The 14608-nt window shown below is 39.1% G+C and overlaps 1 protein-coding gene across 1 annotated transcript in view; it reads left to right on the top strand.

The window, feature by feature from the left end:
• Nucleotides 1-14608, top strand: part of CAP2 (cyclase associated actin cytoskeleton regulatory protein 2) — a 149793-nt gene that overhangs the window by 22650 nt on the left and 112535 nt on the right. The window contains exon 3 of the mRNA XM_036351357.1: nt 3880-3980. Within this exon, the coding sequence (XP_036207250.1) occupies nt 3880-3980 (101 nt within the window). The remainder of the gene's footprint in view (nt 1-3879; nt 3981-14608) is intronic.

Below are 14608 nucleotides of genomic sequence, written 5' to 3'. Positions count from 1 at the left end.
TGAATTCCTAGTGACATGATCCCTTCATGTTGTTTTACTTGTGCCTGCTCCTAACCAAACACAGTTTTAAAAATATATGCAAAGGCCCGGCCAGTGTGGCTCGGTGATTGAGCATCATCCTATGAACCAGGAGGTCACAGCTCCATTCCCAGTCAGGGCACATGCCCGGGGTGCAGGGCTCAATCCCCAGTGTGGGGCGTGCAGGAGGCAGCCGATCAATGATTTTCTCTTTCATCATTGATGTTTCTATCACTCTCTCTCCCCCTCTCTTCCTCTCTGAAATCAATAAAAGCATTTTTTAAATTACATGCTAACACCACACTTAAAAAAATAGATCCTAAAAACTATCTGAGCAAATATAAAAAATTAACTATTTCTTTAACATGATACCAGGTATTGCAAACTCTCTAAGTTATCTACAGTAATTTTTCCAATTTCTTCTTGCCTAAGCTTGCAGATTTAGCAAATAAAATACAGGACATCTAGTTAAATTTGAATTTTAGATAAGCTGACTTGGGCGGGGGGGGCGAGGAGTTGTGTGTTCCAGATACTGCATGGTACACACTTATGCTAAAAATTTATTCCTTATTTATCTGAAATTCAAATTTAACTGGGCTATGTGTATTTAACCTAGCAACTCTATCCTTGTCTCACATAAGGTTCCTCCTTATCTGACCCATTTTGAATCCTGTTAGGCTTTGGGGGCTAAGAAGAGACTTGTGGAAGAGGGGGTTTCAAACAAAGATTTTGCCAGGCAAGATCCACAGTGGTGCTTCTAGAATTTCAGGCGTATTTGGAGCTGTGCCTTGTATTACATGCCCTGGGACAAAAATTACTGTGTGAGCACAAATGTGCAGGCTGGTTTTTCCCGCTGAACATAATGAAAATTAAAATGCTCTGAGTGCATTGAAAGGGGGTGCTATTTAAAGGAAGGCTGCCAGGGGCCTGTAAGTTGTTTCTGCATCAACAGAGACACATCTACGATTTCATTTTAAGCCTCTTTTTGTTAACTCTACAGTTGCTCTGTGAGATTCAGTTAACCTTATTTGCAAGAATATATTTTTATGTTCTCTTCAGTAAATTTGTGTCCCTATTACTTTGGCATCTGGTGAACAAAGACATTTCTCTAAAATTGCCAACCACAAATATAAAGCTGGTAAATACATAAAGTTAAATCCAACTACCCAGAGATTATGTAGTGTTGTTGAATAAAGGAAAAAAAAAAACCCTCCATAATTTGAACTTCGCTTACTCAAAGAGCTACTAGACTGCACTTTTTATTTTCTTTATAAAAAATATATTCCGGGGCCCTGGCTGGATGGCTCAGTTGGTTGGAGTGTAATCCTGTTCACCAAAAGGTTGTGGGCTCAATTACCAGTCAGGTGAGGGTACATACCTAGGTTTTGGGTTCAGTCCATGGTCAGGGCATATACGGGAGGGAACCAATCGATGTCTCTCTCTCTCTCTCTCTCTCTCTCTCTCTCTCTCTCTCTCTCTCTCTCTCTCTCTCTCTCTCTCCATTCCTTTCTCTAAAAGTCAATAAAAGCATATCCTCGGGTGAGGATTAAAAAACATTCTGGGAAAATTAATAGGCTAAGCAAAATTGAAAGGCATATAATTAAATTACTTAAGTATTTAAGCAAATATTTTCTCACTTATTAAAGTCAGGTCTTTTAAATCAACTAGCCACCAATTTATTATCCTATTTAAAATGAAGTGATAATTAGTAAGTAGGATAGTTAGTAAAATGTCTGAATGATATCCATCCTTAAGACATTTTCAACATTGCTTTCATTTCTTCTTAATTAGTAAGCTTTTGTAATTATCTAAATTCTATTTTGAAAAAACCCTTAAGGACAACCTCTCACCTTAAATATAAACATCAGCATTACAATGATGCTATAATTAAAGTTTAAAAATTATTTTTTATTTAAAAAAAAACTTTTGGAAGGAATCCGGTCCATTACAAATCCATCTTTGCACAGACCAAAGAACTGCCTTCTTAATGATACTGGTGTTATGATGTGTTTGCTATGCTTTTTTATCCCTGACAATCAGGTAAGTTTGGCTTAGCAATGGAAGAAATATTGTTGCATGCCTGCCAAGTGGCAAGCACTGTAATAGGTGCAAGAAAATCTAAGATGAATCATGTACACAGTCCTAATCCTCTAGGACAGTGGTCGGCAAACTCATTAGTCAACAGAGCCAAATATCAACAGTACAACGATTGAAATTTCTTTTGAGAGCCACATTTTTTAAACTTAAACTATATAGGTAGGTACATTGTTATTAACTTAATTAGGGTACTCCTCAGGCTTAGGAAGAGCCACACTCAAGGGGCCAAAAAGCCGCATGTGGCTCGCGAGCTGCAGTTTGCCGACCACAGTTCTAGGATCTTTGGTCTCGATGCATTACTATACAGGGCCACAAATGCTTTGATTGCGGGGTGCTCAAAGAAATGCAGGCTGGGGAGAAATACAGGTCATCGGAGGCCGCCTGGAGGAGATGTGAGCAGAGCTGAGTGATGAAAAGCCATCAGAAAACATTCCCTTTTATCATTGTACCTTCTCCACCTCATTTCTAAAACTTTCCACTACTTTGAATACTCAACAGAGACCTACCTCTCCGGCCTCTCCCACACCAGCAAACAGGTTTGCCTGTTTCCAGATGGATCCATAAGGAATCTTTGGGCTTGCACCCCTTTTAGGTTCTGGAAGTTAGAAGTTAAACTAGGTGCCGAAAGCTGAAGACAGCTGTTTCAGTCATCCTTTGGGCCTGTGGAAATGGGCAACTGGGAAAAAGGGAAAAGGAAGGAAAACTTTATCTGACAGATCTATGAGCTTGGATATTTCTGTCCAATATGAGAAAGGCAATCCTAGATTTTGTTTTGGATTTTAGCAGCCTATAGTGCTGAGGTTCTCCATGTTATCTTCTCAAGATTAGGCATATGAAGGCTAGGACTTGGACAAATTTTTCCTGTGAATTAAGAGGCAGGGAGAGTTCAGAGCACACCAGGCTGAGCCGTTGTCACTGCAGCTTTTATAGGGATTTGACACATCAGACTTACTCTGCAGTAGCTCAGCAGTCTCTCCTGCCCACCTCTCCTCCCCTGGAGGTGAAGAAGGGACAGAATGTGTGACATCAGCTTTCTTTTCCCACTTGCCCACAGTCCATATTAGCTTCTAGTTGCCCTGGATAACATTGGTAACAGTTGGCAAAGCTATTACAGCACCTGGTCTGGTCAGTCTAGAACAGTGGTTCTCAACCTTCCTGATGCCGCGCGCGACCCTTTAATACAGTTCCTCATGTTGTGGTGACTCCCAATTTCACTGTTACAAATTGAACATAATTAAAGCATAGTGATTAATCACAAAACAATATGTAATTATATATGTGTTTTCTGATGGTCTTAGGCGACCCCTGTGAAAGGGTCGTTCGACCCCCAAAGGGGTCGCGACCCACAGGTTGAGAACTGCTGGTCTAGAAGGAAGTGCACTGGCTGTGGATGAATGAGGCTTGATTCTGGTTTTGGATCTGCCTCTTATGTGGCATATGGCTTTGGTCAAGTCACGTGCTCTGTTTGCATTTTCATTTCTGATCAGAAAAGCCGTGGTGGTGCTCCTTACCTCATGAGTTTGGGGGAGAATTAAGTGAAATTTTGTAGGTGATAGTGCTTACTGGGGAGGGTGAAAAATAGGAAAGTATTGTTTTCTTGAGCCCTTGAGAAGTGTGTAATAAACACTGATTGAAGGAATGAATGACTTAGTGAAGAGAATGAAAATGGCATGAATGATATTAAACTTGCATGTTCCCTATGGCAAAGCAGTACTAGCTGTTCATTAAACTACCAGGGAATCATAGCATGTTCTTCCTCCAAAGGTGTGGCCCCCTCGGTGGAAGCCTTTGATAAGCTGATGAACAGCACAGTGGCCGAGTTTTTAAAGAAGAGTAGGATCCTTGCTGGCGACGTGGAGACTCATGTGAGTACTTTCCTCTCCCGTCCTGCAGGGAAAGATAACACGGTCGGCAAGGAAAGGAGACGGTGGGAGGTGGGTGCACTGCTGGTGGGAGTGTCAAATGTGTGGCCGGTATGGAAAAGAGTATAGTGGTTCCTCAAAATAATTAAAGGTAGGATTATCATCCAATCTGGCAATTCCCCTTCTGGATATATGCCCCAAGGAATTAAAAGCAGGATCTCAAAGAGATATTTGTACACCTATGCTAACAGCAGCATTATTCCCAACAGCCAAAAGACAAGGCAACCCAAGTGTCTGTGGACCATGAATGGATAAGCAAAATGTGGTATACAGGGAATATTATTCAGCCACAAAAAGGAAGGGAATTCTGACACATGCTACAATAAAGATAAACCTTGAGGATATTATGCTAAGTGAAATTAGCCAGTCACAGGAGACAAATGCTGTGTGATTCTATTTATAGCGTATCTAGCGTAGTCAAACTCATGGAGATGGAAGGTAGAAAGATGGTTGCCAGGGTGGGGAGAGGGAGAAATTGGAATTTCTTAAATGGGTATAGAGTTTTAGTTTTGTGATGCAAACTAACTTCAGAAAACGTTCTGGAAATCTGTTGCACAACAGTGTGAATATACTTAACACTACTAAAGTGTACACTTAGAATGGTTAAGAGGGTAAATTTTGTGCTATGTGTATTTTACTACAATTAAATATATATAGCTTGAGGAAAGCAAAGTCATAGAATTTGATGATCTCTGGGTTAGTAGAGCCCTTTAATGATATCCAGGACTGCTTTCCAGTTTTAGACACTTTTTATACATATTTAAATGTTTAGCATCCTCTCTAAGGCTAGTCATTATTTGTATGCATTTAGTGAAAATCTAATGCAATAGCCAAACCAATTAAAAACCTACAAGTTTATCACCAGGTTCTTCTTTTTCATTTGCCTATGTTTGTCGCAGAGGATTGAATTCCAACTCCATCTGCTTATAGCTTTCCCAGCAATGAGACAGTCCTGGCAAAACCATTTTCAGATTAGACTCGCATAAAATCTGATTATTGAATGAAGTTGTGGTTTGGGGTTAAAAAACACATAAGAAGGGATTCTCGCTTTGCTCCTTCCCCAATTAGACGTTATGTGCAACACCCAACACCAGTCTCCCAGGGGATCAGGTGACTCAAGTTCTACCAGAGGTCCCAGGACTGTAATTGAATAGATGCTTTGCTTATCACATTTGCAACAAATTTGTTCGACACATCTGAGAAAAATGAAGATTCTTCTCATGACATCTATTTTTATTAAATATTCCTGTTGAAATACCCACTGACTAAAGAGGAAAAGTTCTAACATACATGAGTTCTAGAAATGTTTATGTAGTGAAATATGTTTGCTTCAAATATATCACAGAGCTATATAATTACTCTGGTCTGTTCTTGAGCTCATATACAGTAAGAGAGTGGCTGAGCTTCTTATATTCTAAGGTGTGATGGTACCTGAAAGCTAACATATAAAATGGACTATTACCCCAATAAACTAAAAATGATTGTTGAGTCATTGACAAACATTTACTTGCTTGAACACAGTCATAATAATTATTGTTTCATTGTTACTATGAATTAATGCTGACATTGTGCTTCTGAGGTATATAGTATATTATAACTCTTATTAGTAATATTTCACAAAATTTTGTATAGAAGCTTTTATTTTTTTATTGTTTACAGTATTACATGTCTTAGAAGCTTTTTACCAGATAATAATGAAGCCTATAGATAAGTACATTTAATTATTTATTTATTTATTTTTAATATATTTTTATTTATTTCAGAGAAGTGAGAAGGAGAGAGAGATAGAAACATTAACATTAATGATGAGAGAGAATCATTGATTGGCGGCCTCCTGCACACCCCACACTAGGTTCAAGCCCATAACCTAGGCATGTGCCCTGACTGGGAATCGAACCGTAACCTCTTGGTTCATAGGTCAACACTCAACCACTGAGTCATACTGGCCAAGCTAATTTTTTATTTTTTTAAATGTAGCATTTGAATACTAAGTCTCTTCAAATTGCATAGTAAACAGTTCATTTAAAATCTTTTTAGAACAAACTTGAGTTATAAATAAAGCATAGCTTGATTTATTATATAAACTTTTTTCTTCTTTCCACTCATTAGCCTGAAAACAGTATGACTCAAATGAAGGAATATTCACAATAATCAATACATAATGTTTTTTAAAAAGGAAAGAAGAAGGTAGGGAGATAGAGAAGAAAGGAAGGAAAGATGGAAGGGAAGAAGGGAGGGAGGGAGGGAGGAAGGGGGAGGGAGTGAGGGAGGGGAGATAGATAGAGAAGAAAAAGAGAAAAATACACTTGTTATCTGAAAGTTTGGACTCTGATTCTACAAGACAAAGAAAAGTACAGGCAGCTATCATCCATCTGCCCATTACTTTAATACACTGAACAAGTACCTTATTTTTCCTCTCTTATAGAACCATGTGTCGTTGACAGTAAGCTTGCAGCTGCTGCCTTTCACATAAGCCAGAAGTGGGGGTTGGACTTTGTTCCAAGAACACACCTGTTGCCTAGAGTAAAAAAAAAAAGAAAGAAAGAAAACCTCACATACCTGATTGTACAGTATGGAAATTTGAGAATGACACAAATGTGCATCATGTTAAATCCTGTCCCTGTGCTTAAAAGCTGTTTCACAGATCCTAATAATGAATACAGGCAGCCAAGCTATGATTTAACGTCTGTCTCGATGTGTTGGCTGCTGGTTGGGCTTAATTTACTGAACACTCAATAGTCTATTGACAGAACAGACCACAAAAAGGGGGAACTAATAGCTACAATTAGGAAGCTCTGCTGAACCGAAGAACATAACAGGTTTAGCAAAGATTAGATCTTGTAAAGCCTTCTTGTATGCAACGTAAACCAAAGGGCTTATTCGAATTACTTTTCAACCCAGGACCACTGGCAAAGCTTGCACCCCTTTTAAGAAAGAATAAACAACACATAATTTTATAATAGCTGTTTAGAGTATACACAGCCCTCAATGTCACAGCAAAGGATTCTCTAGGAACTGGGCCTATGTAATACCAAGCCCTAGGTCAGACATCATTTATCCTTAAGTGGACAAATATGATTTTTTTTAGCAAAGCTATCCTGTTGTTTTTCATGCTATATGGAACTAATCTCGGGTCTACTTCTAACTGATTTGGAAATCATGAAACAGCTGCAAATCGTATGGCTCTTCCTAACTCAGACCCTTTTTGGAAATTTATAGAATTTATGCTTCTGGGAGTCTGGAACATTTGTTTACTGTTTTGATTAAAATGGATAAGAAAGAAACAACTAAGAGGTATAACATACGTAAGCATGGTATGATTAAATCACATTGCACAATTGAGTTCCCTGATTTTATAGAGGACGAACCCTTTTAGACAATTATTGTAGCTGCACTTTTGGTGGGTCACCATCATTATTCTAGATGCTCCTAGTCTTCGTCATTTATTTGAACCCTTCACAAAATGTTTTGTTCAGTTTATCCTAGGCTGGCTAGGTAACAAGTTCAAAGAGTGGCAGAATAAGCAGTATCTTCCTCTGACGAGCACTGGCCGTTCGTACTTGGAATTTAAAGCTGGCTCTGCTTTTTATGGCATGACCTTGAGCTCGTCCCCTGACCTGCTCAGTAATAAGGCTGGACACCTCACATCCAAGGACCTTTCGGCTCTCACAGCCCCTTTGAGTGACTCACCCGCTGCCTGGGCATTAAAGCCTGAGGGGACAGTTTGGTTTCCAGTTGAAAAGCTTGAGAGAGGGCGGCAGCAGCACCATTATAAGAAGCATCTTGAGCCGTGCCAGGGGAAGCACCTCAACCATCTGACATGCAAAGCAAGCACAGGAAGCATGTCCGGGAAAGGATACACAGAACCCTGAAGAGAAATAGCATCCTGCTTTCCCAGGCGATAGCAGAAAGTCAGACTCCAACCTTTAAAAAGACCCGAGGTCGCCATGAGTCTGTTCTTCTTGGTCTTACAGGTTGTCACTTCTTTACATGGACCTTATTTCTGGGACAATTAAGAACCTTATCTCAGAAATCAATAATACATGAATACATGTTTGTTTTACTCATTCTTTTTGTATTCTGCCTTTGATTTTAGAAAACATCTATGGGTAATTTATACTCATTTATAAAGTGACCATTTGTAATGTTGGTGCTTTATGATCTGGGTCTACATAGGCACCCTCCTGCCTCCACACACACAAAAACATCAGAAGCACAAGTTTTGACTCAGCAAAACAGCCCATTCTACACATTTTCCTCACTCTTCTGCTCGCCTTCAGCCAAGTTGGTCTCCCATTAACTTCTGGTTTCCTGCTAATTGTTTTAATTTTAACATTCATTTTTATTATAACTAGAGGTAGATGCCTTGGTGATCTCAAGCCCAAAGGATCTGTATGTCTTCTACATTCTCCAAAAGGCAGGATTCTAAAAAATGACTTGTATAAAGAATTCTGCTTCTAGATTTCATACAGGCTGTAAATTGGGAACCTCCTTTCTTACTGTCTGAGCCAGTTACAATAGTCAGAGTTATTTGAGGTGAAATAACTTATAAATCATACATTCCAATATATAGCTTCTTTTACTTTTCTCTTTTTCCTTCCTCCCTCCCTTCTTCCCTCTCTTCCTCTCTCTGTTCTTTCCTTCCTTCCTTCCTTCCTTCCTTCCTTCCTTCCTTCCTTCCTTCCTTCCTTTCTCCCTCCCTCCCTCCCTTCCTCACTCCGTCCCTCCCTTCCTTCCTCCCTCCCTCCCTCCTTCCCTTCCTCCCCTTTTTCCTCTCCTTCTTCCTTCAGAGAAGGAAACTGCAAGCTAGAGAGGTTAGGTGATGTAGGTGAGGTGTTGAATGGAGCACCGTGTCCTGAGGGCAGAGCCAGGACCTGCTGAGCAGCTGTCTCCCAGCACCTTTGTCGGTAACTGGACTTACCTTTCCCCTTACCAAATTTCCACCACATGAAGACAGCTCATTATGATGTTTTGCTCAGGCACAAGGGCTGGGGAGAGGGTGGAACATCACTGTAACTCATGTCTTTCATGTGTCTTCTCAGAGCAGTGTTGGGTGAGGCAATAGGGAAAATGGTGACCTCCAGGACAGATGAACTCCATCCCTCATGGGACTTCACTTCTGCCTCATCACACTGACCTTGTCTCAGCTTGAGCTGTTGCACCATATTTGCAGAATTCAGAAACTTCACAGATATATCAGCCTCTGTTTTCATTTCTTCCCAAGAATGTGTAAAATTTTTATTCTCAGCACTGAATACATAATTTGCTACTAAACATATACTTTGACTCACAGCCCATCTCCTGCTAAGTCATTGACCTTAGTTGGACATCCTTGAGATCACTTTTCTATTTAAGAATGTTTGTTTTTAGGGCCTATAATCCCTGTCTGTTTCATTGAGCATTCTATTTTCATAGCATATTAGAACGTTAATGAGAAACTGGACTTGGAATCTAAACATCTATTGAAGGGCCACCAGACATCAGTAACCACCAGGATTGCCCCATTTACTCTACCAAAAATAAAATATGTCACTAAAATATGTTGCTGAAACAATGATTACGGTTCTATTAATTTCTCAGGTTAAGATGATACCTGCCTTTTTTTTCTTCCTGGACAGTCAATGTGCTTTTGCTAAGCTTTCATCTACCTGAGTGCTTTCCTTTTGGCTTCTTAAAGGGAACCTTCTAAGGAAACCTGTGGTAAATCATCAATCCTGGCTTTCCTTCTTTTTTCTGTGTTCACTGGCATAAGCAAAATAGATTGATGCGGCGGTGCATTCTGAGCTGGCCCAGGCTGCGGTGGCTGGAGATAAGCCATGTCACCCACCCGCTAGCCTGCACCTATGAAAAAATGTAGACTATTGAGTCGCAGATGAATGGTGTTGCTCTACAAAAAAGCATAGCAAGAATTTAGAGCTCAGTCCATGCCAGGAGTTCCTGGGGGTAACCAGCAACTTTTCTCTGAAGATTTTTCTCCCTAGAAAGTCCCTTTTAGAGGATCACTTCCCAATGTTAGTCATGCCACCCAGTACTGCAAAATATGCTTCCTTTCCCTTTTTCTTTCTTTCTTTTTTTTTTAAATTGTTTTATTGCTTAAAGTATTACAAAGAGTATTACATATGTCTCCTTTTCTTCCTGCCCTTAACAATCCCCCGGCCTCCCCTACCCCCCAGTGTCTTATGTCCATTGGTTATGCTTATATGCATGCATACAAATCCTTCAGTTGATCTCTTACCGCCCCCCTCAACCCTCCCTGGCTTTCCCACTGTAGTTTGACAGTCTGTTCGAGGCAGCTCTGCCTCTGTATATATTTTTGTTCATAAGTTTATAATGGTATTTATTATCCATGAGTGAGTGAGATCATGTGGTGTTTTTCCTTCATTGACTGGCTTATCTCACTTAGCATAATGCTCTCCAGTTCCATCCATGCTGTTGCAAATGGTAAGAGTTCCTTCTTTTCTACATCAGCATAGTATTCCATCGTGTAGATGTGCCACAGTTTTCTAATCCATCTACTGATGGGCACTTAGGCTGTTTCCAGATCTTAGCTATGGTGAATTGTGCTGCTATGAGCATAGGGGTGCATATATCCTTTCTGATTGGTGTTTCTGGTTTCTTGGGATATATTCCTAGAAGTGAGATCACAGCATCAAATGGGAGTTCCAATTTTAGTTTTTTGAGGAAACTCCATACTGTCTTCCATAGTGGCTGCACTAGCCTGCATTCCCACCAGCAGTGCACGAGTGTTCCTTTTTCTCCACATCCTCTCCAGCACTTGTTGTTTGTTGATTTGTTGATGATAACCAGTCTGACAGGTGTGAGATGGTACCTCATTGTTGTTTTGATTTGCATATCTTGGATAATTAGTGACTTTGAGCAAGTTTTCATATGTCTCTTGGCTTTCTGAATGTCCTCTTTTGAAAGGTGTCTATTTAGGTCCTTTGCCCATTTTTTGATTGGATTGTTCATCTTCCTTTTGTTAAGTTGTATGAGTTCCTTATAAATTTTGGAGATTAGGCCCTTATCAGATATAACATTGGCAAATATGTTTTCCCATGCAGTGGGCTTTCTTGTTGTTTTGTTGATGGTTTCTTTTGCTGTGCAGAAGCTTTTTATTTTGATGTAGTCCCATTTGTTTATTTTCTCTTTCGTTTCCAATGCCCTAGGAGCTGTATCGGTGAAGAAATTGCTTCGGCATATGTCTGAGATTTTGTTGCCTTTGGATTCTTCTAGTATTTTTATGGTTTCCCATCTTACATTTAAGTCCTTTATCCATCTTGAGTTTATTTTTGTGTATGGTGTAAGTTGGTGGTCTAGTTTCATTTTCTTGCATATATCTGTCCAATTTTCCCAACACCATTTATTGAAGAGACTATCTTGACTCCATTGTATGTTCTTGCCTCCTTTGTCAAATATTGATTGAGCATATTGGTTCAGGCCAATTTCTGGGCTCTCTATTCTATTCCATTGATCTATATATCTGTTCTTGTGCCAGTACCAGGCAGTTTTGAGAACAGTGCCTTTGTAATACAGCTTCATATCTGGTATTGAGATCTCACCTACTTTGTTCGTTCTCAGGATCGCTGCAGCTATTCGGGGTCTTATTTTATTCCAGATGAATTTTTGGAGAGTTCGTTCTAGATCTGTGAAATATGCCATTGGTATTTTAATGGGAAGTGCGTTGAATTTATAGATTGCTTTGGGTAGTATGGACATTTTAATGATGTTGGTTCTACCAATCCAAGAACATGGTATGTTCTTCCATCTGTTTATGTCTTTCTCTATATCTTTTTTCAACGTCCTGTAGTTTTCTGAGTAGAGGTCTTTTACCTCTTTAGTTAAGTTTATTCCTAGGTAGCTTAATTTTTTTGGTGCGATGGTAAATGGAATTGTTTTTTTAGTCTCTCTTTCTATAAGTTCACTATGGATGTATAGAAATGCCATAGATTTCTTGGCATTAATTTTGTATCCTGCTACATTGCTGAATTCATTTATTACGTCTAATAGTTTTTTGATGGAGTCTTTAGGGTTTTTTTATGTATAATATCATGTCACCTGCAAATAAGGACAGTTTTACTTCCTCTTTTCCAATTTGGATGCCTTTTATTTCTTCTTCTTGCCTAATTGCAATGGCTAATACTTCCAGTACTATATCGAACAGGAGTGTTGAGAGTGGGCATCCCTGTCTTGTTCCTGTTCTTAGGGGAAATGGTGTTAGTTTTTGTCCATTGAGTATGATGTTGGCTGTGGGTTTTTCATATATGGTTTTTATTATGTTGAGGTATGATCCTTCTATTCCCACCTTGCTTAGAGTTTTTATCAAAAATGGGTGTTAGATTTTGTCAAATGCTTTTTCTGCATCAATTGATATGACGATGTGGTTTTTTTCTTTCAATTTGTTTATGTGATGTATCACGTTTATTGATTTGCGGATATTGTACCATCCTTGCATCCCTGGGATAAATCCTACTTGGTCATGGTGTATGATCTTTCTGATGTAATGCTGGATCCGATTTGCTAAGATTTTGTTGAGGATTTTGACATCTATGTTCACGAGGGATATTGGCCTGTAATTCTCTTTCATTGTGTTGTCTTTACCTGGTTTTGGTATTAGGGTGATGCTGGCTTCATAGAATGAGCTTGGAAGTGTTCCTTCTTCTTGGATTTTTTGTAGTAGTCTGAGGAGGATAGGTTTTAGTTCTTCCTTGAATGTTTGGTAAAACTCCCCTGTGAAGCCGTCTGGTCCTGGGCTTTTGTTTGCTGGAAGCTTTTTGATGACTGCTTCAATTTCTTCCATAGTTACTGGCCTGTTGAGATTTTTAGATTCTTCCTGATTGAGTTTTGGAATGTTGTATTTTTCTAGGAATATGTCCATTTCCTCCAGGTTGTCTAATTTTTTGGAGTAGAGTTGTCCATAGTATTGTTTAACAATCATTTGTATTTCTGTGGGGTCTGTTATTTCGCCTCTATCATTTCTGATTTTGTTTATTTGGGTCCTCTCTCTTTGCTTCTTGGTGAATCTGGCTAGAGGTTTGTCAATCTTATTTATCCTTTCAAAGAACCAGCTCTTGGTTTCATTGATTTTATGTATTGTTTTTTGGTCTCTATGTCATTTATTTCTGCTCTGATCTTTATTATCTCCTTTCTTCTCACTCTGGGGTTTTCTTGTTGCTCTCTTTCTAATTCTTTGAGTTGTAGAGTTAGATGATTTACTCTCATTTTTTCTTGTTTGTTGAGATAGGCCTCTAGAGCTATAAACTTCCCTCTCAGGATTGCTTCCATTGTGTCCCATAGGTTTTGGATTGTTGTGTTTTCATTGTCATTAGTTTCCAGGATGTTTTTAATTTCTTCTTTGATCTCATTGGTAACCCAATCAATATTTAATAACATGCTATTCAGCTTCCAAGTGTTTGAGTATTTTGGGTTGTTTTGATTGTAGTTTATTTCTAATATTATGCCATCATGGTCTGAGAAGACGCTTGGTATGATTTCAATCTTCTTGAATTTGGGGAGACTTTGTTTGTGACCCAATATGTGGTCTATTTTTTAATATGTCCCATGAGCCCTTGAGAAGAATGTATATTCCGTGGCTTTGGGGTGAACTGTTCTGAAGATGTCAATTAAGTCCATCTGATCTAGTAAGTCATTTAGGATTGCTGTTTCTTTGCTGATTGTTTGTCTAGAGGATTTATCCAGTGATGTCAGTGGTGTATTAAAGTCCCTTACTATGATTGTATTGTTGTCGATCTCTCCTTTGATATCTTCCAGGAGTTTTTTTATGTATTTGGGTGTTCCTGCATTGGGTGCATATATGTTTACCAGGGTTATATCTTCTTGTTGTATTGATCCCTTTAGTATTATGAAGTGGCCTTCCTTATCTCTTGTTATGGCCTTCACTTTGAGGTCTGTTTTGTCCAATATAAGTATTGCTACCCCAGCTTTTTTTTTCATTTCCATTTGCCTGAAAGATACTTTTCCATCCCTTCACTTTCAGTCTGTGTGAGTCCCTTCTTCTGAGGTGGGTCTCTTATAGACAGCAAATGTATGGGTCATGTTTTTTTATCCATTCAGCCACTCGATGTCTTTTGGTTGGAGCATTTAGTCCGTTTACGTTTAAAGTTATTATTGAAAGGTACTTGTTTGTAGCCATTTCTTTTTTTGTGTGTGGCTGTTTTCTTTCTGAGCTTTTTATTTCTTCTTTTTATACCAGTCCCTTTAGCATTTCTTGCATTGCTGGCTTGGTGGTGATAAACTCCCTTAGCCTTTTTTTTTTCTGTGAAGCTTCTTATTTCCCCTTCAATTTTGAATGATAGCCTTGCTGGATAGAGTATTCTTGTATTCAGTCCTTTGCTTTGCTTCACTTTGTAAATTTCTGTCCATTCTTTTCTGGCCTGAAGTGTTTCTGTTGAGAAATCATTTGATAATCTAATGGGAGATCCCTTGTATGTAACTTTCCATTTCTCTCTTGCGGCCTTTAAGTTCTCTCTTTGTCCTGAACATTTGCCATGGTAATTATGATGTGTCTTGGTGTGGGTCTTTTCGGGTTCACCTTGTTTGGGACTCGCTGTGCT

The sequence above is a fragment of the Myotis myotis genome, unplaced genomic scaffold (genome assembly GCF_014108235.1).
Source record: "Myotis myotis isolate mMyoMyo1 unplaced genomic scaffold, mMyoMyo1.p scaffold_m19_p_2, whole genome shotgun sequence".
Lineage (NCBI taxonomy): Eukaryota > Metazoa > Chordata > Mammalia > Chiroptera > Vespertilionidae > Myotis > Myotis myotis.
Note: the sequence above shows the minus strand (reverse complement) of the source record. Positions and strands in the feature narration are given on the sequence as shown.